Source organism: Aotus nancymaae, unplaced genomic scaffold (genome assembly GCF_030222135.1).
Source record: "Aotus nancymaae isolate 86718 unplaced genomic scaffold, 86718_ANA_hifiasm-v0.15.2.pri h1tg000064l_1, whole genome shotgun sequence".
Lineage (NCBI taxonomy): Eukaryota > Metazoa > Chordata > Mammalia > Primates > Aotidae > Aotus > Aotus nancymaae.
In genome coordinates this window covers 21,013,072-21,039,786 of record NW_026988479.1, presented here as the reverse complement: position 1 = coordinate 21,039,786, position 26,715 = coordinate 21,013,072, and the positions used below count along the sequence as shown (strand labels likewise).

Genomic DNA, 26,715 nt, shown 5'->3' with positions numbered 1-26,715 from the left:
TGAGCTGATGAAGGTCTCCAGGATCTGGAAAGAGGCATCACGGCAGCAGAGATTTAGTTGTGGTCAATAACAGCTGGACAGGTTGGTGCCACCATCTAGCACAGAGGGCTGGACCACAGAATGGCACAGCAGCCTTTTCCTCTCCTGGTAGCTGAAAGGCTCACTTGCTGAATCTTAAATTGAAATCCTAGCATTCTGGTCAATTATAATCTCTAGTTTATCCCCAAATTCTGGCTAGCTCAGTTCATTAGGGGATGATGTTAACAATAGCAAAGGTTCGAATGCGCACACCTTTGGGCCCTGGCTATTTCATAAAAGGCTGCAGTGTACACCAAAGGGGCTGGATGGCAGTGAACAGCCATCACTACAAACAGAAGGCAAAGGCTAGGGGGAAAAGGATCCAAACACAGAGAATCAAAGAGCAGAAAGGGGCCTTGCACATGTAGCCCAATCCACTCAGTTCTTACACAAAACTTGCTAATAGTAGAAACTCAGCTGACAAAGGATAGTATTATTTATCCCTGAGACGTGGGAAGAAATAAACTTCCCACCAAGGGAAGAGTGGTTAAGAACAAGAATTACCTGCACACAGATAGACAAACTGGGTATATATCATTCATGTCCGAGATTAGTGGGGATGGGAGCTTTTTTTTTTTTTTTCATCAGAGAGATCATTAAAGAAAAAGTATAAACATGGTGAAAGTACTGATCTTCTGTCACCTAATAACCCTCAGGAGCATATCCTCCAATAGGGACTTGTTTTTTTTTTTTGAGAATGCTGGTTCCCCATAAACGAAACCATGCCTCAATGTTAGTAGCACCTCAATATTTGCATCCGTTCAGATTTCCTTGAACTGGGAGTGAGGGGAGAACTCAATGAAAACTTATTGTGCTGAAACTCCATCCATTGTCTGACATGTAGGCACCTCAGAAGGGGTGAGTAGAGATGCTCATGACTTTCCCAAGCACACAATAGACCTACTTTGAAGAAAAGTCAAGGAGAGAAATGAAAACTGGAGGCTTAAAATACGCTGGGATGAAATTCTAAGCACACTCAGGATGACCACACGGCCTGATTTTCCCAGGAGAGTTTCAGTTGATACCTGCTCAAAAGTGTCCAAATGTGGATGATTAAGTATATGTTACTCTGATTCTACTAGGTCTTTGATGGTATAACCAGGATTTGGGGCTAAGGCCTGATGTATAAGCAAATGCCCTAGTCATAGGGATGGGTCCTGGGGAATTCATGTTAAAGCCACGGAAGAAACTGTTCACAAATTAGGATAGGCATCCTCCTTGCTCCTCACTGTCAGTTCTAGGCCATTTCCCACCCTCCTCAATACTTCCCAGCTTTGACTCATGTTATCAGGCTTGACTGCCCACCGCTCCACCTTCCTGCAGTCAGCGTTTACTCTCCAAGTCTCTCCCCTCACTCTCTGAAGATTTCAGCTTCTGGCTCGTTGTCACTCTCTGGATACAACTCATCCCACCATGATGATCTCATCTCGCCTCAGGGCTTTAAATAGCATCTCAAGCCTGGAGCTCTCCCTGAAATGCTAAACTTGTATATTCAACTGCTTACCAACATCTTTACTTGGATTATTAAGAGGCATCTCAGGCTTAGCCTGCTGTGAACTAAGCTTTAATTCCCTCCATACCCCAAAACATGCTCCTTTTATGGAGCAGTTGCTATCTCATTTAAAGGCAACTCTATCAGTTACTTAGGGAGAAAAACTCAGTCTCACCTTGAACCCTCTGTTCTTTCACATCTGACATTTTATCTGTTAGAAAACCTTGTTGTCTAAGGTGTATTCAGAATCTAACCACTTCTCCCTGCTTCCACAGCTAACAGTTTGGTTCAGTGTACCATCAGCTCTCCCCAGGATTATGATATCTTCTTAGCTAGTTTATCTGCTTCCACCTTTTCCTTCGTGTAATTTATTCTCAACCCAGCAACTAGAGGGATTCTGGTTAAACACAATTAAGATTACATCACTGCTCAAAACCCAGCCACAGGCTTAAAGCCAATCCCCTCATTATGACCTGGGAATTTCTTTATGATCTGGCAACCCATTACCATTCGGACCTCCTTCCTAATCTCCCCCTCATTTGGTCGAATCCAATCCTGTTGGCTTCATGTCGGGCACACTCCTACTACAGCAGGGCCTTTTTTTTTTTTTGGAGATGGAGTTTGCTCTTTCTCCCAGGCTGGAGTGAAGTGGTGTGATCTCAGCTCACTGTAACCTCCACCCCCACCCCTGATTCTCCTGCTTCAGCCTCCTGAGTAGCTGGGATTACAGGTGCGCACCACCAGGCCTGGCTAATTTTTGTGTTTTTATTAGAGACGAGGTTTCGCCATGTTGGCCGGGCTGGTCTCGAACTTCTGACCTCAGGTGATCCACCTGCCTTGGCCTCCCAAAGTGCTAGGATTACAGGCATGAGCCACTGTGCCTAGCCTACTACAGGACCTTTGTTTGTACTTGCTGTTTCTTTAGCCTGGATACTTCCCTCAGAGGTCCACAAGGCTTGCCTCCTGCCTTCCTTCTTACTTCTCAGCAAAGCCATCCCTGACCAACCTATCTAAAATTGTAGCCACTTCCCAAAATTCTATCCTCCTTTCCTGATTTTCCTTGTTAGCCAGTATCATTAACACATCATATGGATTACTTAAATATCTTGGTGTTTAAAAAATGTGTCTCTCCCACTAGAACGTAAGCTCCTGCAAGCAGGAATTTTGTTTATTTTGTTAACTGGTATTTCTCCAGTGCCTGGAAAAGTTCATGACATATAGTTTGCACTCAATATTTGCCAAAGAAATGAATTAAAGCATCAGTTATAGACCTCAGTTTGCCCTTGGATACTTTACAGCTTTGTAACAAATGTCAAGAACTTTCCTTTGAAAGGAATAACTATGATCTTTTACCCCGACTTTCTGCCATGTGAAGAAATCTTTTTATACAACCCTAGATCTATTGGGACTCTGACTAATTTCACCTGCGCTCTTTCTAGAGAGTTCACCACCTCACCAGCTAGCCTGGTTGGAAAAATCTATGGGCTAGAAAATGCTGCCTTTTATTGAACCAGGATGTTCTTGAATGTCTTGGTTTACTGAACCAAGACCAGTTGCTTACACTGGTCCAGTCCACTGGCCTCTCTCGGAACAAATTTACTGCTCCATCTACACAGTATATGATGCTCCCTCTGCCCCTTGTCTTCTTTAGGTGAAATAAGCCCAGTTTCTTTATCGGTTTCGCCCATGATGTAGTTTGCTGTCTCCTCAACCTTCTTGCTGCCCTCCTCTGGCCCCAGTGCCTCGCCTAAATGAAGGTCCCTAAAAGTGGGCGTATGACTAGGTGTGACCTCGTACAGAGCACAACGGGGGCTCTTTCTCAGCGATTGTGACCCTCTGGTACGTCATAAAGACAGTGCTTGAGGTGTGGTGGTAGCCTCACTGCCTTGAGACAGGCTTCGCTTGGGCTGATGGGGGGTGGAGGCAGGAGGAGTCATGGATAGTTTTGGGGTCTGGGTGCATTTGTGGCAGTGGTATGAGGTGGCAAGACAAAGAGGGGGTGAACAACACGAATAGTATACCACGCAACGTAAAAGATCGGGAAAGGCTGTAAGGGAGGAGGCCCTGCAGGGTGGCTAGCATTTCATCTTGGATGTGGAGGACAAGGCAGGGGTCTGAGTTCATGGAAACTCTGATTAGGGGTCGGTCGAGCAGCCTGTTTCCCAAGGTGCTCTGGAGAGGTCATCTGACCACATTTTCCCTTCGTGCCACTAGATGGAGCACTGGGATAGAGGATGTGAAGTGGGGTTCCTGGGATTTACGCAGAAGAAAACCTGACATACAGTTCTTGAGCAAGTTGCTTAACTCTGCACACCATTTTCATCTGTAAAATAATATCTACCTTCCAGGATTCTTGGGCATAGCCAGTGAGCTAAGAGATACAAAAGTGCCTGTAAGCTGTGAAGAGCTACAAAAAAGATAACTAGTTTTGCTATTTTGTTTTAAAAGAGATAGGCAGGTAATACAGCGAAAAGTTCTTTCTTGGCCTGTTTTCTGCAAAAGCATTGGGTCCTCCATCAGTTCAACCCACAGACGGCCCCGGGGCTAGGGCAGCCTGACCTCCTAAAGTCTGGGATTAGAGGCGACGCACCTGAAAATGGGGATGACGTAATTGTTTGGGAAGATGCCAACTCGCCCAGTGACCAAGGAGACGCCCCTGAGCCAGCCGTCCTGGCACTTCCCCAGGACCCTGACGCCTTCTCCCCTTTGCAGGTCCAGCTCATCAGGTCCATGGGCTGAGTAGGAGTGCAGGGCTACAAACCTGGGAAGACACATAGAACTGGTGAGAGAGGAAGGAAGGTGTGCCTGATGGGGGGCATGGAGCTGGCCAGTGGTGGAGAGAGACCACCTGGTGGTTAGCAGTGAGAACCTTCTTGGCTGAGTAGGCATGGTGGCTCATGCCTGTAATCCCAGCACTTTGGGAGGCTGATGTGGGAGAATCACCTGAGGTCAGGAGTTCGAGACCAGCCTGGCCAACATGGTGAAACCCCATCTCTACTAAAAATACAAAAAATTAGCCAGGTGTGGTGGCAGGTGCCTGTAATCCCAGCTACTCAGGAGGCTGAGGCAGGAGAATTGCTTGAACCCAAGAGGTGGCAGCCACAGTGAGCTAAGATCGCACCACTGCACTCCAGCATGGGTGACAGAGTAAGATTGTTTCAAAAAACAAAGCAAATAAAGACCCCCCCACCCCGCCAAAGAACAAAAACAAAAACAATAAAGAACCTTCTTAACACAGAAACCTGGACATGTAAGGCAGATAAACATGCAACCCCTTAGTTGAAATAGTGGTGGAGGAGGCCAGGTCCCTGCCTTCTTCATCTCCCCATCATCCTCCATGCAGTGCACAACAGCAAATCACTAATTTAGGCCAACTTTGGCACTTTAACCATGGGGAAACAGGCCTTGAACAAGGAAAGGAGTTGGCGGTGGGAATGAGTGTCAGGGATGCGCCTCAAACCTAGAAGGTACTGCTCTACCTACCATGCTTTTTCACTAGTGCTTCTTGTGTCCCCAAGAAAATGGTGGTAGCCAGCAAGGTTCAGGGGAATAAGAGGTCAGCATAGAAGCCTCTCTGATCCAGAAAGCAGGGACGTGTTTGACTCCTGGGAGTGTCCTAAAGAATCAGCTTAATGTAGGCAGAGAAGTAGACATGGGGAAATGGGAGGCGGGGGGAAATTTTGCTTTTGGCACCCAGTAGAATCCTGGCTGCATGGTGGGACTGGGAAATGGGCCTGTGACATGGCAGAAAGTCCTCAACTTAGAGCAGAGTTGCTCCCTGAAGTCCACACAGGAATCAGGCAGGCAATATCCAAGTCTGAGTCAGAGGGGTGACGACCATCAGGACTGATGAGGCTGTGGAGGTGAGAATGGCTGCCTGACCAAAGGCATTCCGGAAACAATCCATTGGTTTGCCAGATTCGGGGGTCACCAGCATGTGGCCCCCAGGCATCTCAGACATCAGGAAGCCCTTCCAGACTCCAAGGACTGTGAGGCACTGGAGAGTTTTATCAAAGGGAATAGGGGAGTGTTCTCTACATGGCTTTTTTCTTTTTCTTTCTAAAATGCTATATTTATTTTTTGCTGATTACTAAAACAACATCTATTTATGACCCAACATTTTGAATCTAAAGCAAGACAATAGAAATTGCTCAATACCCAATCTCCCAGTGATGTTGTGGTATGTAATCTTCCAGTCTCTTTCTACTTTTGTAAAATAATGAGCTAAGAGTGCTGTGGTTTGCTAATTTGTGTGGTCTTTTTTTTTTTTTTTTTGAGATAGGGTCTTACACTGTGGCCTAGGCTGGAGTACGGTGGGATGATCATAGGTCACCAAAGCCTCAAACTCCTGGGCTCAAGCCATCCTCCTGCCTCAGCCTCTTCAGTAGCTAGGAAAACATGTGTGCACAGCCATTCCTGACTCATTTAAAATTTTTTTTTGGTAGAGATGGGGTTCTCACTATGTTGCTCAGGCAGGTCTGAAACTTCTGGGTTCAAGCAATCCTGCTGCCTCATGAGGCTTACTGTAGTGCTGAGATTACAGGTGTGAGCCACTGCACCTGGCCCTAATTGTGTTTTTCACCATTATTTCACTTGGAAGTGGTAAAGAAAGGTGACCTGTTGTCTCTCTTGATGGGATGGTTTGGGAATGGTGATGCTCAATCAGCACTGTACTTGGTAAAGATGACCCCTCTGTGCCAGGACTGGGGTGAAGGGATGAGCCTTTTACTCACATGTTTGCTGAGAGGTGTTGCTGGGAGCCAGGCAGACTGACCACGGCTGTGGAATGTCCTGGAGAGGCAGATGCAGGGTGATAAGTGCTGACCTGCACAGACAGAAAAGATAGCCACACAGGACCAGTGAATGCCACAGCCCAGGCCCACAGCAAACAGCAGCTATGCAGGGGCCCCACACAGCTGAAAACCAAGAGCCATGCCCAGTGCCACCCATTGTGCATCCTCTCTGTGGTTTGTGGCTGTGGGAACAGGGAAGTGGGGAGGAGCTGGTTTATGGCCTGCTGGGGTGGCATGCCAGGACTGCATTCCAAAAGACTGCTCAGATAGGGCGGAAGATGAAGAGCCGTCCAATTTACAGTCCACAGGGCACTACCAGACTCTTCCTCCTGTGCCTCTCCCCACCCCACCCATCTCCCTCTATGAAAACCTACTCTTGGGAAATGAAACGGTGGCTAATATTGATTCAGAAGTGAGCACTTGCCAGGCAGTTTTAAGTGCTTTATAAGTATCAGCTAAGTTAATCCTTATTAAAGGAACTGTTATAATCCCCATATTTGGATGAGAAACTGAGACAATGAGGGAAAGAAAGGTCACACAATTAGTATGAAAGAAAATCTAAAATCAGGTAGTCCAAATTCTGAGCCCATACTCTTATTATTGACTATTGCTAGAATTCACACACACACACACACACACACACACACACACACCAGCCTATCCAATGACTTATAGAAGATGAATTTGGATCATTTTCACTTTTCCAGGATAAAAGAGGAAACAATAATGATAAAACTCCTGGAAGGCTGGGCTCGGTGGCTCATGCCTTAAAACCTAGCACTTTTGGGGGCCTGAGATGGGAGGATCACTTGAGCCCAGGAGTTCTAGACCAGCCTGGGAGACATAGTGAGACCCTGTCTCTTGCTTCAGCCTGGGCGGTCGAGGCTACAGTGAGCCATGATTGTGCCACTGTACCCCAACCTGGGTGAAAGAGTGCGATAAAGTTCCTGGAAACTGCCTACTATCCTAGGGCTTTGGCAAACATATTGCCTTGCTTATTTACTTCTTAGCACATATTACAGATTATGAGAGTTTCCTTGCTAGACTGTAAATTCCATAAGGGCAGGGACTATGCCAGTCTGGTTCATTATTGTATTTCTGTGTGCTCAATATGTACTTGTAGTTTAAAGAACAAATGGATGAGTGAGTGAATGAATGAAAAGGTCTTCCTACCTAGTACACCAAGGATAATGAAATCTTCTCCATGCCATTCAGAGTAAATATATTCAGTCCGTTTTTAGTCATCTACTGATAAGTGATGGTAACTCTGTGTGCCTTTTTAGGACCATGCTTTTGTGGGTACAACTATTGTTTATGTATTTGTGTTTATGTAGGTGTGAATGCATTATTAAATACTTATGTCCCTCTGTTTTGAGCAAACGTGTATGTTTGTTCAAAGCCCATGGCAATTTAATATACATGTGTGATGGCTTTGGTCCATTGTGAATCTGGTTTTGTTCACACATATGGGTTATGGATTGATGTTTGTATGCTGCATGTGCTGCATAAGATTGCAGACACAATTGTATAAGGGATTGTAAATATCTATATGAGATTCTGTGTGTGTGTATGTGAACTCTAGAGGAGTGTACAGGTATGCACACCATGTAATGTTATACATGTGTCTGTGTTAATGATTGCGTAAATGTATGTGTGGTCATGTATGTATTTGTGACAGTCCAAAGATTGAGTTGTAGAATCAAAAAACCACTTTAGTCAAATAATAAGTGTTGGTGAAGAGGTATAAAAATGGAAACCCTCGTACATCGCTGGTTGGAATTTAAAATGGTACAGCCTCTTTGCAGAATGGTCTGGCAATTCCTAAAATGTTTAAACATAGGATTACCATATGATCCAGTGAATCCATTTCTAGTATATACTCAAAATAAATGAAAACATATGTCCACACAAAGACTTATAGGCAAATATTTCAGCAGCATTATTCATAATAGCCAGAAGAAGGAAACAACCCAAATGTCTATTCATTGATGAGTGGATAAACAAAATTTGGTGTAACCAGACAATGAAATATTATTCAGCCATAAAGATGAAGTATTGATACATAAGAGAACATGGATAAACCTTGAAAACATTATATTAAGTGAAAGAAGCCAGACACAAAAGACCACATATTATTTGATTCCATTTATATGAAATGTCCAGAATAAGTCAATCTACAGAGACAGAAAATAGATGATCATTTCCAAGGGTTGGGATGATGGGGAATATGAGGTGATAGCTAAAGGGTACAAGGTTTCTTTTTGAAGTGACAGAATATTCTAAAATTGCAGTGGTAATGGCTACACATCTGTGAATATACTAAAAACCACTGAGTTGTATACCTTAAGTGGATGAATTGTATGGTGAGTGAATTATATCTCAATAATAAAGCATTAAGAAGAAAGAAACCATTCCACGACCACCCACCTGAGGTACTTTTAGCACTACATAAAGTGTTCTGAGTTTGTAATCAGATATTGTCCCACCTTTTCCTTCAAACAGACATGACAAGGAGCTGGCTTTGGGCTAGGCTGCTCCTTGTCTGTGACTGGGGAAGGTAAACCCCTACAGGGCTTATGTTTCTGGAGACTGTTGGAGCACTGATTAAGCAGGATGGACTTCACTTAACACTCCTGGATTTCCAATATTATGTTTGAGTAAAGGAACTGCTATCCATAAACACCGTTAATCCTTTAGGGAGGGGGAAGATGCCAGAATGCAAAGCTATCTTTTCATTACATCAGGGTCTGTCTTTTGACTTCTCTGGGCCTTTACTGGGGGAGGGCGTCTTTCCCCTATTTGGAACAGTGAGCCTGGCCAGGACAGTAATCTGTGGGCTTGTGATAGAGTTATTTCTAATATGGAATGGGAAAGGATGTGAGATTCTCAGGTTTTAAAGTATCCTGGAAGACAAAGAAGGGATGACATGAGAAGGAAGAGGAAGGAAGCAATAAAGAAGAAGGGAGAGGGGGAGATAGTGGAAGACCCTGAGAATAGCATAGGGTAAAACTGGGACAGAGATACCATGGGAGAATGACAGATCCAGAGGAACAGAGGGAGGAAGGAAGGAGAAAAGAGGGAGGTAACAGCAGTTTGGAGAAACTCTCACAATACATTCATAAGAAGACAAACAACCCAATAAAAGTGGGCAACAGATACCACGGAAGATGATATATTGAGTGGCCAATAAACACGTGAAAATACGCTCAATATCAATAATTTCCAGGGAAATGCAAATTAAAAGCACTATGAGATACTGCTACACACCTATGAAAATGGCTAAAATTAAAAAGACCAACCATATCAAGTGTTGGTGAGGATGTGGAGCACTTAGAACTCTCACATCCTTCTAATGGGAATGCAAAATGGTACAGGCTATGTTGGAAAACAGATTGGCCATTTCCTATAGAGTTAATCCTACACTTTCCATACTACTCAGCAATTGAACTCACAAATGTTTACTTAAGAACAATGAAAACATGTCCATACAAGGACGTTCAGAGGAACTTCATTCATTTTAACCAAAAACTAGAAACACCCCAAATGCCCATCAACTGGTGAATCAATAGGCAAATTGTGGTATAACCACAGTGGTGTACTCCTCAGTGGTACATGCAACAGCAGGATGAATCTCAACAGTGCCCTAAAAGATGCAGGATACTGAAGATTATATTCTATATAATGCCAATTATATAAGATTTCAGGAAGCCATAACTATAGCGACAGAAAACAGATTAAGGGTTTCCAAGAGCCAGGGTGGGGAGAGAGGATTGATGGCAAAAGGGCACAAGAGAGCTTTTTGAGATGATGCAAATATTTGATATCTTGATGTTGGTAGTGATCACATGCTGTATATGTTTACCAAAAGTTATTGAACTGTATACTGTAAATGCTTAAACATTATTATGTATAATTAAACCTCAATAACTGTTAAAAACATGACTACATTATCTGGTTAAGGCCACAGGAAACATCCAAGGAGACTTAGCTTGACTCAGTTCGAGCTCTGGAATTAGTCAGGGAAGGGGATGGGAATTGCTCAGTTTCATAGAGAGCAGCTAGTTAGTAACCATCATGGTAGGGGGCCACCTGAATAGGAGAGAAACCAAGAACGGGAACCCATGGATCAGAGGCTCAATCAATAAGGCAAAGGAAAAATGAACGAATGAATGATTGGAGAGATAGGAAAAAAGAACGAAAAGAGAAAGGGGGAGATAAATACAGTTTGGAGAAACTCTCACAATATATTCATAAGAAGACAACCCAATAAAAATGGGCAACAGAAACCACAGAAGATGACATACTGAGTGGTCAATAAACACATGAAAATATGCTCAACATCAGTAATTACCAGAGAAATGCAAATGAAAAGCACTGTGAGATAGCACTACACACCTATGAGATAGACACAGGCAGAGAAGAGAGAGAAACCGGGTGGGAAAGAAGACAGGCAGAACAAGACAGAAAGGCAGGCCCCACCCGGCTAAGTGAAGACAACTAGATAGATGGATGGCCAGCTTCTGAGGAGACAAGTCTGCTCCTGTCACTGTGATTGAAGAAGGAGGTCCAGCCTTTCTGAGTGAATGGGCCTGGCCCTTGTTCCTTTCCCTGGGGTCAGTTGTGACCTTGGGTGCTGTGCCACAGAGGCTGGCTGGGAGGTTCTCCAGCAACCGATGCTCTGTGGCCCAGGGTTCAGAGTCTTGAGCAAGATTAGGGTTAAGTATGGGTGTGTGGGTATAGTGGGGAAGGGCATTTCTGCTGAAATCTAAACACATTTTTTTCCCACCCTTTTGAAGGAAATGACTCATTTAAAAGAAGTCTTTATCAGTCACAGCAGAATGCACAGCTGTGTGGCTTCTGGGAATTTCCAGGTCTTCAGGTGCTAAGTGAGGGAGTAAGAGGGTATGAAGCCTCCTGGCACAGAGTTTTTGGCAGTGCTCTGCCCTCCTGCCTTCACCATCAGCCACACAGGTATAGAAAATGCAGCTACCTCTCAGGAGTCCAGAGAGGAGGTCTAACTTAGGACTCAGGCCAGTGGCTCTACCATCTACCGGGAACTGCGATCTTGGGCAAGTGATTAAATTCTGTGGATCCTCCATTTCTTCGAAATCTGTAAAATGGGGCAATGATGATATTTCTCCCTTAGAGTTGTTATGAGGGTTAAATAAAATAATCCACATAAATTATTTAGCACAGGTTGACACACTATAAGTGCTCAATAGATATGACTTATTTTAATCTGCATAAGGTGGGGACAGAGTGGGTGGAGTACTTCTTATGGGACAGCCTGGCAAGGTCTTGGACTGAGAGCAGGACCCAAGAATGTGGTGGGGATGGGGACGAGTGTCTGTAGCAACCTTGCTCCTCTCTTCTAGAGGAAACCCTCCCCACCTTTCCAAATGTAAGTTTGTTTTTCCCCGCCCAACCCATGCCGTGGATCTCAGCTATTTCCTCCAGGGCTCTTGCCTTTTGGTAACTTGGCAGGCATGGGGTGACTGTCTTCCCCAGCAGAGTGTGAACTAATCTACAGCTGGTTATGGTACTACACTTGGTATTCCCCAAAACTAACAAGGGCCTTGAACCTACAGTGTTCACTCAGGGTTGAGAGAGGGCTACATTTTATTTTATTCATTGTTAATTTTCTCGAGACAGGGTCTTGCTTTGTCACCCAGGCTAGTGTACAGTGGTGCAATCATGGCTCACTGCAGCCTCAGGCTTCCAGGCTCAATCGATCCTCCTGCATCAGCCTCCTGAGTGGATGGGACTACAGGTGTGCACCACCATGTCTAGATAGCTTTTTGTATTTTTTGTAGAATTGGGTTTTGCTACGTTGCCCAGGCTGGTCTCCAACTCCTGGGCTCAAGTGATTTGGCTGCCTCGCCTCCCAAAGTGCTGGGATTACAAGCATGAACCACTGCACCTGGCCTAGGACTGCATTTTAGAGAGAAAATTAGGTATTTTTAGTTTCTGTACCCACCACTAGGCTAGAGTTGATTGTATGACTTTATAAAGTTGAAAGCTCATTCCTCTCTATAGATTCAAAATGAGTTAAGAGCCACATTTGGTAATTGCTGTGTGTGGACCTTATTGGGTCCTAGGCGCTATGCCAGGCACTGGGATTACTGCAATAAGCGGGACACGCAGGGCTCCATTCTCATATGGCGCTCACAGTGTGTGCTGGGAAGGGATACACCTGTAACTATACTGTGTAAGCCTGGTGTGTGTTGGGGTCGGGGAAGATCAGGATGCTCTGGGAGCTAGCAGGAGAGGCTTGCCTGGACCTCCGAGGGCTGCTTCACCCTCACGTGCTATGACTCCAGTGCTAATTTATACATGGGCTCCATGATCATTATCCCCATTTTTATAGATGGGGAAACTGAGGTAAAAAGATTTCACAATTTTCAGAAAGTGGTCATATTGGTGGAGAGCTTGATACCAGAAGCAAGGATCCTAGGCTCAGAGTCCTTTCTGCAGAGCCCAAGATGAACATTTTCAGGTCTCAGTGTGGCTAAAGGGGTCATATACATGAAGCACATGTCTTTATGCTCGTGGATAGGATGACCACTGTTCCTGTCCGGTGTCCCTAGTAATACAGAATAGGTCTGCAGGCAGGTGGAATGTGAAGCTGCTTGTGCTTGTTTTTCCCTTCCCTTCCCTGGCGGGGCAGATCCGAGGGAGTCAGAGCTCCGGATGCCAGATGGCTATCAGCCCTTCTCCATCTACACCTGCCACAGAGCCAGCCCCGCCTGCAACACTCCCTGTTCTTGATGAGCAAGGAGCAGCCACCCAGAGCTATTTATTTGTCCTGAAAGTAAAAACACTGTCTGAGAGAGAGAACTCATTTATGAGCTGTCAGCAGGTCCCTTTAGGTTCATCTCGAAAATACTTTTTTCTGAAGTACACAGCTAGGTCTGCAGGGGTTATATAGCATAACGCTGTGCAGACTACTGAATTTACAGTTCCCAAGTAGCCATCAAAGTTTGGAAGATCCTCTGTGATCTGCTCCCATTTTGCTCTCCAGCCTCATCTTTCTCCACTCCCTCCCCCTCCCCACGCCCCACTTCAGTGGGGTCTTTTCTTAGCTCTTTGAGCAGGTCATGCTATTTGTCACCCTTGACCTTGTGCCTCTCCTGGCCAACCCTCCTACCCTGTTACTTCCCACTTCCCATTTCTGATTTGATTGTAACTTCCCTTTGTTATTAAAATATAAAATTATAGATATATTATGCATACAAATAAGTGTATATATTTTGTGTCATTTAAAGAATAATAACAAAACAGATACCTGTATACATAACACCCGACTTAAGAAATCCAATAAAAATAGAAATCGAGTCTCTCTCCAAGTTAGCCCAGAGGTAACTATAATGCTAAAGTTTGTGTTAATCATTCCAAGGCTTTTCTGTGTTGTTGCCACCTTGGCATAGCTCCCTAAACGGAATGTTCTTTAGTTTTGCCTATTTGTGAACATTGTATGAACAGCCTCACAATGTGCATATTCTGTGACTTGCATCTTTTGCTTAACAGGAAGTTTTTGCATATGTTCTTGGCTAATTTTCACTGTCGATTCTTATATTTCATTCTGTGAATCTACAACCATTTAACCATTCTGTCATTTATGTGTCATTTGGGCAGTTTTCAGTTTGGGGCTGCTATGAGCGATGTTACTATGAACATTTTTGTGCATGTCCCCTGTGCACATGTGCAAGACGTTTTCCAGGATGTACATCAGGAGTGGAATTGATGGGCCACAGGGTATGAGCCTGTTCAGTTTTATTGGGCAATAGCAAACTGTTTCCCAATGTGGCTGTAACAATTTACACTTCTACCAGCAGTGAATGACAATTACGGTTACCCCACAATCTCGCCAGCATGTGGGAAGGCCTGGTTTTTTAATACCTGCAGATTGGGTGGGTGTGAAATGCTATCTCATTGTGGTTTTAAATTAATTTCTTTGAGTACTAGTGAGCTTTAGGTTTATTTTTTTTTCCCAAATATTTATGGGCCATTCTTGTTATACGAAATGCCTGTTTATGTCCTTTGTCTCCGCCTCCTCTATGGGGTTATTTATTTATTGTTTTTGTATTAAATTATGGAGTTCCAATACATTGGATATGAATTCTTTGTAGCTTGTATTTTTACTCTGTGGTATCTTTTGATGAACTGAAGTTCTTATTTTCCGTAGAGTCAAATTCACAATATATTCCCTATAGTTCACGATTTTAAACAGTCTTCAGTAAGTTTTTTTTTTTTCCTCCCAAGGTCATAAGGATATACTTCTATACAGTCTTCTAAAAGTTTTATAGTTTTGACTTTCACTTTTAAGTCTTTAATCCACCTGGAATTGATTTTTGACAAGGGAGGAATCCAATTTCATCTTTTTCCACATGGATACCCAATTAGCCCAGCACCATAGTTCATCCTTCCCTTCTGATCTGCAAAGTCTGCTCTATCATAAATCAAGTCTCCATGCTGTGTCTGTTTCTATGTTCTCCAGTATGTTCCATTGGTTTAATAGAATCTCTATGCTAAATCCATGCCATCTTCATTAGCTTTGAAATAAAAATGGAAATCTGATTGGGTAAGTCCAATTCTTTACCCTAACCAAATTCCATCTTCTTCTTCATTAGAAATGTCTTGGCTCTTGGCTTTTTGTTCTTCTATTTGAGTCTTAAAATCACCTTTCGAGTTTCATAAAAACAAATAGCAAACAGACCCACTGGGGTTTGAATTCATGGGTAAATCTGGGGGAAAATCATCATCTTTAAAATATTAAGTCTTCCCATTCAAGAACATTTCATAATTCTCCATTTATGTTAGAGCATTTTTAATGTGTTTCAATAATGTTTTATTAATTTCCTCAATAAAGGGCTTGCATGTCTTGTTATATTTATTCCTAGGGATTTAAATAATTTAGTTGCTCCTGTAAATGGTACCTTTTTAAAAATCATTTTTCTATTTAGTGTACAGAGATGCAATTGATTTCTTCTATTGATTTGTATTCAGTAACCTTGATAAGCTCATGTTTATTCCAATTATATTTTTTTCTAGATTCTTTTGAGTTTTCTATATAGACAATGATATCATCTGCAAATAATGACATTTATGTTTCTTTACTCATTTTTCCTACCTTACTGTGCTGGCCAGGCTGTCTGGGACAATGCTGAGCAGAAATATGAAAATGGGCATTCTGTTATTATTTTTAATCTTAAAGAAAATGCCCTCAATATTTCACCATTAAGTATGATGTTTGCGGTAGATTTTAGATAGATTCCGTTAATCACTTTAAGTAAGTTTTTTTTTATTTCTAGTTTGCTAAGACTTTTTAATATATAATGAGTGAATATACAATTTTATCAAACATTTTCTATACCTATTGAATGTGTCACTTTTTTTCTCCTTTAAGCTGTTAATGTGATGAATTATATCAGTTAATTTTCTAATGCTAAACCAACCTTCAATCTTGGAGAAAAACCCAAACTTGCTCATGATATATTCCATTTCCCTGCATTCCTGGGTTTGGTTTCCTCATATATACTTGAGGATTTTTGCATCTGTGTTCCTCAGTGAGGCAGAACTATACTTTTCATTTTTTATGTCATCTTTTCCTGGTTTTGATAGTAAGACTATCCTAATTTTATGAAATGAGTTGGAATGTTTTCTTCCACTCTTTGGAATAATATATATAGTTTATATAATAGTTAAATTATTCCCTCATTGAAAGTATGAAAGAACTCACTGGTAAATCTGTCTGGGTCTGGAGTTTTCTATATAGGAAGATTTTAAATTACTGATTCTATTTCTTAAATGGTTATAATATTATTCCGAAGGGTTTTTGAGAGTTGTTTACCAGATGTAAAATGTTTTTCCTTAGCCCTGTTTGTTCATGAAAAGTTCCCGTGGGAACATTTGCTTGGTGGCCTCCCTGTTGGGGAGAAAAGGTGGTACTTGGAGTATCTACATAGAGACTTGGAAAATCCCAGCCAGAGCAGACCCCCATACTGTCATCAATTCAAGTCCTTAGAGAACCCAAAAGTCCCAGTGCCTTACTTAAGAGGAACCCCATGGGGGCAGTCACTGTTAGATGGACTTTGGTAGCTCCTTGAGAGACTATGCAGCCACAGCTAACGGAATGAACTTTTGGGGCTGTCCGTGTGGGTTTGAGTTTTGGCATTGTAACTTATTGGCTGTGGGAGGCTCAGACTTAATCCTTCTGAGCCTCAGTTTCCTCATTATGAAAGAGGGCAAGAATGGTGGCTACCTCATGAAGTTCTTATGAGGGTTTAATCACAACATGCAAGCAAATTGTTTTGCATAATGCCTGGCTCATATGAGGTACCCAATAAATGGTTATCATTGTCACTATTATGACACAGGAGACATACAAAGCAGATGTCTGGGGAGAAGAAGCAGGCAAAAGGACTTCCTCAATTGGACTGGATTTAAGAAGGAAAGATTTATTCTCTAGGATACAAAGGCCAACCACCATAAACCAGATTGCCTTTGAAGAAGACCCAGTGATGGGTGGCTTAGCCCAAGTGTGGGGGATGTGTACTTAGGAGTCTTTCTTCCCTTTCCCCGATACTAGGTCGACCATTCTTATGCATCCTGAGGCTTCCATCCCTGGCACTTCCCAATAGCTGTGCTCTGCACTGGCTTCTTGGGGAAAAAGCAGAAAACACAACCCACACATCAAACCACAAAGACAAATATGCTTTCTCTTTTGGTTGGGCACAGAATATCTCCTGCCCTGCCACACCCCTGCTATTTTCTTCTTTTTAGGCAGAGTCTCACTCTGTCACCCAGGCTGGAGTGCAGTGGCATGATCTCGGCTTACTGCAACCTCTGCCTGCCAGGTTCCAGCAATTCTTGTGCCTCAGCCTGCAGAATAGCTGGAATTACAGGCATGTGCCACCAGACCCAGCTAGTTTTTGTATTTTTAGTGGAGATGGGGATTTGCCATGTTGGCCAGGCTGGTCTCGAACTCCTGACCTCAAGTGATCTACCTGCCTTGGCCTCCCAAAGTGCTGGGATTACAGGTGTGAACTACCACGCCTGGCCATTTAATTTTTTATTTATTTTATTTTAAGTAGAGATAATGTCTCACTACGTTGCTCAGGCTGGTCTCGAACTTGTGAGCTCAAGTGATCCTCCTGCCTCAGCCTCCCAAGTAGCTTGTACTATAGGTGCGAGCCACCATGTCTGGTCTCCCCTGCTGTTTTCTATCTCATGCTTTCCTGAGCCCAAGTGTCCTGCTGCTTTCAAAGCAGGGTTTGGGCATCAAGGCAGAGTCTGATGGGGTGGGTACTGTTAGGGCTTTTTGAAATGCCAGGGTAAACAGAAGTCTTAATTATAACCCTTGTTCTCCTCATCCTAACAGTCCACTTGAAGAAGTAACTGTTTGGCAGTAATTATGGTTAAATCCTCTCACCGGGCCTCATTAAAGGCCATAAAAACTTAAGTATGCAAAGTTTCTCTGAAGTCTGCTGCAGATCACTTCATGGCATTTATTCACAGAAGATGCTTGTTAAGCATCTGCCAGGTACCAAGCCCCGTGCTAGGCCCTGGGGATCTGTGACGATGCCACTGCACTCACAGACAGTGGAGACTGTGTGTTCAACCTTCTATCCATCCTACCTGAGGCTCCTGCCCTCACATTCCCCAGACAAGAGTATCCCAAAGATGGGGTCTCTGGACATCTAGAAATTTCCATGCTCCACTCACCTCTCATGTGGACTAAATGACCTACGTCTTTATAAAGTAGCTTTCTATGGTGGAGATACTGGTGATGGAAGTTATTTTCTGAACTAAGGAATTATGGACCCACAGGGAGAGGTGGATGAGGGAAAGCAGCAGACCAAAACCAGTCAGGAGACATTGGAGCATAACTGTTAGGAACTCCGTTACAGGTCCCCACTTTGCTATGCTTTCACAGACTGTGTAACCATAGGCAAGTTATTTAGGAGAGATGGCTGGTGATGCAAACTGAAGTCACAATGAAGAAAAGTTAATTTAAAAATCCCTTCTGAGGAATCTAGTGAGCCCAGAAATAATTTGGCGATGCCAAGTTCATCTCAGCATCATCAGAAAGTTTACTCTGCCATGTGTTTGTTGTCTATTAATTTAAAATTTTCTCGAAGAATATTATAGTAACCACAATTAATATTCTTAATTTAAAAAGAGAAAAAATAATTGCTTACCACCACCACCCATTATCAAAGCAGTTGTCTCTGTTTTTTTTTTTTTTTTTTGAGACAGAATTTCGCTTTGTCGCCCAGGCTGGAATGCAGTGGCGCAATCTCGGCTCACGGCTCTTCTTCTCTGGTTTGAGCAATTCTCCTGCCTCATCCTCCTGAGTAGCTGAGATTACAAGTGTACACTACCACGCCTGGCTAACTTTTGTATTTTTAGTAGAGATGGGGTTTCAGCATGTTGGCCAGGCTGGTCTCCAACTCCTGACCTCAAGTGATCTGCCTGACTTGGCCTCCCAAAGTGCTGGGATTATAGGTGTGGGCAAACACGCCCAGCCTCTGTTCTTTTTTGAGTAGTTAAGTGCCCTTAATAAATAAAGGATTTACATTCTTGAAAACTTAGGCTCCACTGCTCTCATGGTGCCTTGAAACACTCCCTGATACCTTCTTGTTGGCTTGTCTGCCTTCATCTTCTGAATTATTATCAGTGGATATAACTGGGAAAACCCCCCATACTGAGGCTGAGACCTTGGTTGGCCATAGGACAATTTTTCCTTCTGATGGGATTATTAGAATGTGGCTGCAAAGTCCACCAAGATCTAAGAATCCTTTCTGAGACAGGCTCGGTGATCTCAGCAAGTGAAAAGGGCGTGTGTTTCCAAAGCCATCACCTAAAGCTTCTTCTGGATGGCATGCTTGCTGGCTTTGTGTGGTTCTGCAGAAATCAGTTGTCTTTCATGGTTTCAAATGAGATTTAAACAGTTTTAGTTGGCTGTCCCCAGAGACTCACCATCTCTGCCCCGAGGGCCCAGCCTGTGGTACCCAGAGAGGTTTGGCTGCCCTGCACGCAAGCTCTCTGCTGTCCTCTCCCATCACTGAGTGAGCCACACAAGTTCGGGACCCTGGCTGCTTGGACAATTAATGCAGCTCACTCCTCAGAGCACTGCATTTGATGGGAAATAAAGGGAGAATAAAACCCTTCAGATAATCTTTGTTTCCAGGTATCCTGATATTTTTATCTCATTGTGCTAAAAAGGAATGAAAATATGCATTTGAATTAAGAAGGAGAGAATCCCTAATTTTGGCCCATCCTTACAACAATCATAAGTTTATTTGTATCCCCACCTTTTAGAACAATACCTAAGCACTCAATTAATAAACATTTGTTGAGTCTGCTTTTAGGAAGATCGGTTTCTGCACCATCTGGGACAGATGTCAGGAAACGGTCCTTTCAATTCTCTCTTCTGTTGGTAATAAGACTTTTGTAACAACAAACGGTGGTGACATATTTGTGGGGGAGGGGTGTTACTTTTGTTCTTTACCTTTCCTTGATGTTCTCTACCTCTACCTTTTCCCACAAAACGTGGGTGCCATTTTTCCCACAAAAAGGCTGAGAGCTAGTGCTCATAGATTTTCACTAAGGAACCTCCTGTAACATCTGGAGAGGCATGATTTGGGAATATCTGGCCTCCGCCAATTGACAAATGCTCCTAGGTAAGACAATGTGAAAGACAAAGAAGGTTGAAAAGAAAGCATAGTCCCTGCTTAAAGGAGTGTGTCATCTCACTGAGATAAGATGGCAAAATAACAAAGCAGAGTTCCAACATCAAGAGCTAACGTTTATAGAATACTTGCCAGAGGCCACACATTCCTAAACACTCTGTTATCTCATGTAATCCTCACAACAAACCAAGGGGCTAAATACCATTATCATCGTCATTTTTTCCCATTTGGCCTTGAGAATGTCAAGGAAAAACATATGTTTAGTAACATGCTCAAGGCCACAGAGCCAGCAAGTAAGGTGAGCTGGGATTTGAACCTACTTGACTGACTTCAGAGCCTTTCCTCTCAGCCCTAACTACAGCACACAAGGCAGCATGTACATTTTGGAGGGAGGATCAGGTGGTGCTGGCTCTAAGGGCTGGAAGGTTCTAGAGGGCTGGACTCTGTGAGGGCTGGGACTCTCGGAGAAGGGCTTCTCTAGCTCTCTGTCCCTCATTTGCTGGGCTAAGCCAGGGAGAGTTTACCCCATTTCTGGGAACTCTGCAAAGATGCCTGAGAAGAGATTTCCCAGTCATTTCTCTGTTATGAGACAGAAATGTGATTATGGGTACACTTGTATAACTTTCCCAAGGCATAGGCAGTAGGATGTCAGGCTGGGCTTTGGCCCTGAGCCGAGGCTTGGCAAAGCCTGAAGGAGAGCTGTGATAGCATCTGGATCATCTCCAGTCTCCACACCTAGTGTCACCTCGCCCCTCTGTCACTGGTCAGATGAAATTGCTGCCTCTTATGTAATAGCCCATTTTTTTTTTTTCAAGAGTTGTGGTCAGGGAACTCAGGTTCATATTAACTATATGAATCTTAAAAAAATCTGAAGCCCCTTCCCCTGGCTTTAGGAACCTAGTATGTAAGAGCTGAAGATCTTGAAGCTATAAGAGCTTCAAGACCACCCAATTTAATCCCCTGAGGGGAAGTGGCATGCGGAAGGTCACCACCCATGGGGCTTGGCCACAGAGTCAGACCTAAGTCCACCACTGAGAGAGGGTACCATGTCTTGGTAGCTGGTTCAAGAGGTTGGTTTGCTTGACTTGCTTTCCAGACTATGTTTCACTAATTTTCAACAAATATTTATTGGACTTTCCATGTGCCTCATTCTGTCCTCATGGAGCTTATATTCTAGGGAGATGGCAGGTAAAACAAGATACGCATATAAGAAACAGAAACCAAGAAAACAGACTAATAAAATATACACCATAAAGGAAACAGAGATAGATGATGGGAGAACTGCTTTGGATAAGGTGTTTTTGATTCCATGTCTTCCTACCTGACTGGGTGACCTTGGCTATGAATTTCATCTAAACCCAACATGCTGCTTGTCTCTTGCCCCTGGAGCATGCATCACTGTGGTGTGGTTAGCTTTGGGTCGGGTCTTATATACCTGGTGCACGTGGAAGGGATGGGGCTGGGGATGTACCAGCCAAAGGCGTGTATTTCCATATATGGAGGCTGCAGTCTTGGATGGTGGCTGCTTGGTCTCAAGCTTGGGGTGCAGTTGATTTTGTCCTTCTGACAGAACCCAGATATCAAAGTGCTAAAGCACTAATGCATGGACACACCCTCAGTGGGGAAGGGTATTGGTTATGCTCAAAATCCCCAGGGCTGTCAGGACATGAGCAAGCAAGGTGAAATGATGAGACAGCACAGCTTGGCGTCACTGCCCCTTATATCCTTATGGGCCTGTAGAGACCCCACAGCCTGCATTCACTTGTCACTCACCCACCCTGTTGATCTCTCCCTCCTTCATTCACTTACATACTTATTTCTTTATTAAATTACTCATTATTATAACAATTCCCTCACATACTCATTCACATCTTTCTTTCATCAGATTCCTTCATCACTCATTCATTCATTCATTCATTCATTCAGTCTCTTCTGTTTATTGGCTCATGTACATAGCTATGTATATGTTCACTGGGTTTCACTTGCTTCATCACTTATTCATTAAACATTTACTAACCATCTCTCTGTGCCAGGCTCAACTGGGCTTAACCCTGGAGGGAGCAGGGGGACATCAGTTACCCTGTCTTAAGGAGTTGAGGGCATTAAGTTGCACTTAGGTAAATTCCAAAACAAAGTAGGAAGTGACAGAATTCCACCTGAGGCATATGTCAATTGTTTGGAAGTGAAAATGGGATGGTGTCCTCCATTTTCAGTGCTCTTTCTTCCCTACAGGGTCCAAAGTGACCAGGCACACACGTTCTCACAAAGGCATTAGGGACCTCAGAAGTGGCTAGAGTAGAGGAGGGGATCTGCACACTCTCTAAAGGGCTAGAAAGTAATTCTCTCAGGCTTTGTGGAAAGTCTCTGTCACTACCACCTAACTGTTTCATTGTAGTGTGAAAGCAGCCATAGGTAATATGTAAAGAGTAAGCCTGGTTGAGTGCCAATAAAACTTTATTTTTGGGAGGATCCAAGATGGCCGAATAGGAACAGCTCTGGATTGCAGTTCCCAGAGAAAACGCAGAGGGTGAGTGATCACCGCATTTCCAAACAAATTTTTACTGCCCACAGACCAGGAGATTCCCAGGTGGAAAAGCACCACAAGTCTCCAGCATGGCTGTTTCAGTCAGCGCAGCGGGTCACCGCACAAAAACTCACACAAATCCAGATGCCGTTTCAACTGGCGACTGGAACACCTGGGAGACAGAGTCGCCTGTTCAACTGAAAAAAAGGGGGCTGAAACAGGGAGCCAGGTGATCTGGCTCGGCTGGTCCTACCCCTACAAAGACCAGCAATCTGAAACGCTCTGGATTGAGTTTCACAGCAAGCACAGCTGGACCTGGGACGGTCCAGCTCTTTTGGGGGAAGGGTGTCCGCCATTACTGAGGCAGTCCACCATTACCAAGGCAGTCTGCCATTACCGAGGCAGTCTGCCATTACCGAAGCAGTTCTAACTATACCTCTATAAACAAAACTGCAAGGAAATTCACACAGCAGCTGGGCAGAGCCCACAGCAGCTCAGCAACGCCTCTGCTAGCAGACAGTGACTAGGCTACCTCCTCGCTGGGCAGGGAATCTCTGAAAAAGGGCAGCAGAATGACAGGAACTTATAAATAAAGTCCCACCTTCCTCAGATGGAGCACCTGGGAAAAAAAGGCAGTTATAAGTTCTGCTGCAGCAGACTTAAACATACCTGCCCAGCAGCTCTCAACAGAACAACGGAGCTCACAGCCCAGCACTTGAGCTCCTAGAGAGGACAGACTGTCTCCTCAAGCAGCTCCCTGACCCCCGTATAACCCAAGAGACACTTCATAAAGGAGAGCTCAGGCTGACATCTGGTGGGTATCCTTCTGGGACAAAGATAACAGAAGAAGAAACTGGCAGCAACCCTTACTGTTCTGCAGCCACCGCAGGTGATCCCCAGGCAAGCAGGGTTTGGAGTGGACCTCCAGTAGTCCTACAGCAGGGGTGCCTGACTGTTAGAAGGAAAACTAACAAACAGAAAGAAATAACTTCATCAGCAACAAAAAGGACATCCATTCAGAAACCCCATCTGAAAGTCACCAACCACAAAGACCACAGGTAGAGATGGAAAGAAACCAGTGCAAAAAGGATGAAAATACCCAAAACCAGAATGCCTCTCCTCCTCTAAGGAATCACAACTCCTCACCAGCAAGGGAACAAGGCTAGATGGAGGATGAGTCTGATGAATTGACAGAAACAGGCTTCAGAAGATGGGTAATAACAAACTTCTCTGAGCTAAAAGATCATGTTCTAACCCAATGCAAAGAAACTATGAACTAGGAGTTGGGAGACCAGCCTGGGCAATATGGTGAAACCGTGTCTCTACAAAAAATACAAAAATTAGCCGAGCATGGTGGTGCATGCCTGTAGTTCCAGCTACTCAGAACTGAGGTGGGAGAATCACCTGAGCCCAGGAGGTCGAGGTTGCAGTGAATCAGGATCACCACTGCACTCCAGCCTGGGCAACAGAGCAAAACTCGGTCTCAAAAAAACCCCCTTACATTAGCATAAAAGCTGTAACAGGAGTGGAATGGAAATATAAGTTCTTGGAGAGAATGAAATAATGTAAATTTCTAAGCTGTTTAATTAGAGTTGTTTCCCTATTTTTTTTAAGTGAATAATGTTGGACACAGAATTGCTCTGGAATTTAGATTCCATTGGACATTTAAAAGAAAAATAAAATTTTTATTGGAAAATGTCAAAAAAACCCCACAAAAACTAAGAACCTTGAAAATAGGTTTGATGAAATGCTAATGAGAATAAACAGCTTAGAGAGGAATATAAATGAATTGATTGAGCTGAAAAACACAACACGAGAACTTCGCGAAGCATACACAAGTTTCAATAGCCAAATTGACCAAGCAGAAGAAAGGATATCAGAGCTTGAAGATCAACTCAATGGAATAAAATGAGAAGGCAAGATTAGAGAAAAAAGAGTCAAAAGAAATGAACAAAGTCTCCAAGAAATATGGGATTATGTGAAAAGACCTAGTCTACATTTGATAGGTGTACCTGAATGTGACGAAGAGAATGAATCCAAGCTGGAAAACACTCTTCAGGATATTACCCAGCAGAACTTCCCCAACCTAGCAAAGCAGGCTATATTCCCCAACATTCAAGTCCAGGAAATACAGAGAACATCACAAAGATATTCCTCAAGAAAAGCAACCCAAGGCACATAATCATCAGATTCACCAGGGTTGAAATGAAGGAAAAAATGCTATGGAGAGCAAGAGAGAAAGGTCAGGTTACCCACAAAGGGAAGCCCATCAGACTCACAGCAGATCTCTCGGCAGAAAGTCTACAAGCCAGAAGAGAGTGGGGGCCAATCTTCAACATCCTTAAAGAAAAGAACTTGCAACCCAGAATTTCATATCCAGCCAAACTAAGCTTCATAAACAAAGGAGAAATAAAATCCTTTATGAACAAGCAATTGCTCAGAGATTTCATCATCACCAGGCCTGCTTTACAAGAGCTCCTCAAAGAAACACTAAACATAGAAAGGAACAACCAGTATCAGCCACTCCAAAAACGTACCAAATGGTAAAGAGCATCAGCATAATAAAGAAACTGCATCAATTAATGGGCAAAACAACCAGCTAGCATCAAAATGGCAGGATCAAATTCACACATAACAATATTAACCTTAAATGTAAATGGGCTAAATGCCCCAATCAAAAGACAGACTGGCAGATTAGATAAAAAGTCAAAACCCATTGGAGTGCTGTATCCAGGAAACCCATCTCATGTGCAAGAATACATGTAGGCTCAAAATAAAGGGGTGAAGGAAGATTTTCCAAGCAAATGGAGAGCAAAAGAAAAGCAGGAGTTGCAATCCTAGTCTCTGATAAAATAGACTTTAAACCAACAAAGATCAAAAGAGACAAAGAAGGGCATTACATAATGGTAAAAGGATCAATGCAATAAGAAGAGCTAACGATCCTAAATATATATGCGCCCAATACAGGAGCACCCAGATACATAGAGCAAGTTCTTAATGACCTACAAAGATACTTAGACTCCCACACAATAATAGTGGGAGATTTTAACACTCCACTGTCAATATTAGACAGATCAAGGAGACAGAAAATTAACAAGGATATCCAGGACTTGAACTCAGACCTGGAACAAGCAAACCTAATAGACATTTACAGAACTCTCCACCCCAAATCCACAGAATACACATTTTTCTCAGCACCACATCACACCTACTCTAAAATTGACCACATAATTGGAAGTAAATCACTCCTCAGCAAATTCAAAAAAACGGATATCATAACAAACAGTCTCTCAGACCACAGTGCAATCAAATTAGAACTCAGAATTCAGAAACTAACTCAGAACTGCACAACTTCATGGAAACTGAACAACTGGCTCTTGAATGTTGACTGGATAAACAATGAAATGAAGGCAGAACTAAAGATGTTCTTCGAAATCAACAAGAATGAAGACACAACATACTAGAATCTCTGGGACACATTTAAAGCAGTGTCTAGAGGAAAATTTATAGCAATAAATGCCCACATGAGAAGCAAGGAAAGATCTAAAATTGACACCCTATCATCAACATTGAAAGAGCTAGAGGAGCAAGATCAAAAAAACTCAAAAGCTAGCAGAAGACAAGAAAATAACTAACATCAGAGCAGAATTGAAGGAGATAGAGACACAAAAAACCCTTCAAAAAAATCAATAAATCCAGGAGCTGGTTTTTTGAAAAGATCAACAAAATAGACCACTAGCCAGATTAATAAAAAAGAAAAGAGAGAATAATCAAATAGATGCAATAAAAAACAATATGGGGGATATCACCACAGATTCAACAGAAATACAAACCACCATCAGAGATTACTACAAACAACTCTATGCACATAAACCTGGAAGAAATGGATAAATTCCTGGACACTTACACCCTCCCAAGCCTCAACCAGGAAGAAGTTGAAACCCTGAACAGACCAATAACAAGGGCTGAAGTTGAGGCAGCAATTAATAGCCTACCAACCAAAAAAAGCCCAGGTCCAGACAGGTTCACAGCCAAATTCTACCAGATGTACAAAGAGGAGCTGGTACCACTCCTTCTGAAACTATTCCAAACAATCCAAAAAGAGGGAATCCTTCCCAAATCATTTTATGAGAC

At 43.2% G+C, this 26,715-nt stretch overlaps 1 protein-coding gene across 4 annotated transcripts in view; it reads right to left on the bottom strand.

The window, feature by feature from the left end:
* Positions 1–26,715, bottom strand: part of SH3RF2 (SH3 domain containing ring finger 2) — a 147,879-nt gene that overhangs the window by 28,436 nt on the left and 92,728 nt on the right. For 3 of the 4 annotated variants that reach the window (XM_064366471.1, XM_064366473.1, XM_064366472.1), the window contains exons 6-7: positions 6,304–6,395; positions 4,161–4,331 (exon numbers count right to left, since the gene is read on the bottom strand). In XM_064366471.1, coding sequence (XP_064222541.1) covers positions 4,161–4,331; positions 6,304–6,395 — 263 coding nt within the window. The remainder of the gene's footprint in view (positions 1–4,160; positions 4,332–6,303; positions 6,396–26,715) is intronic. The other variant, XM_064366474.1, reaches the window with a different exon arrangement.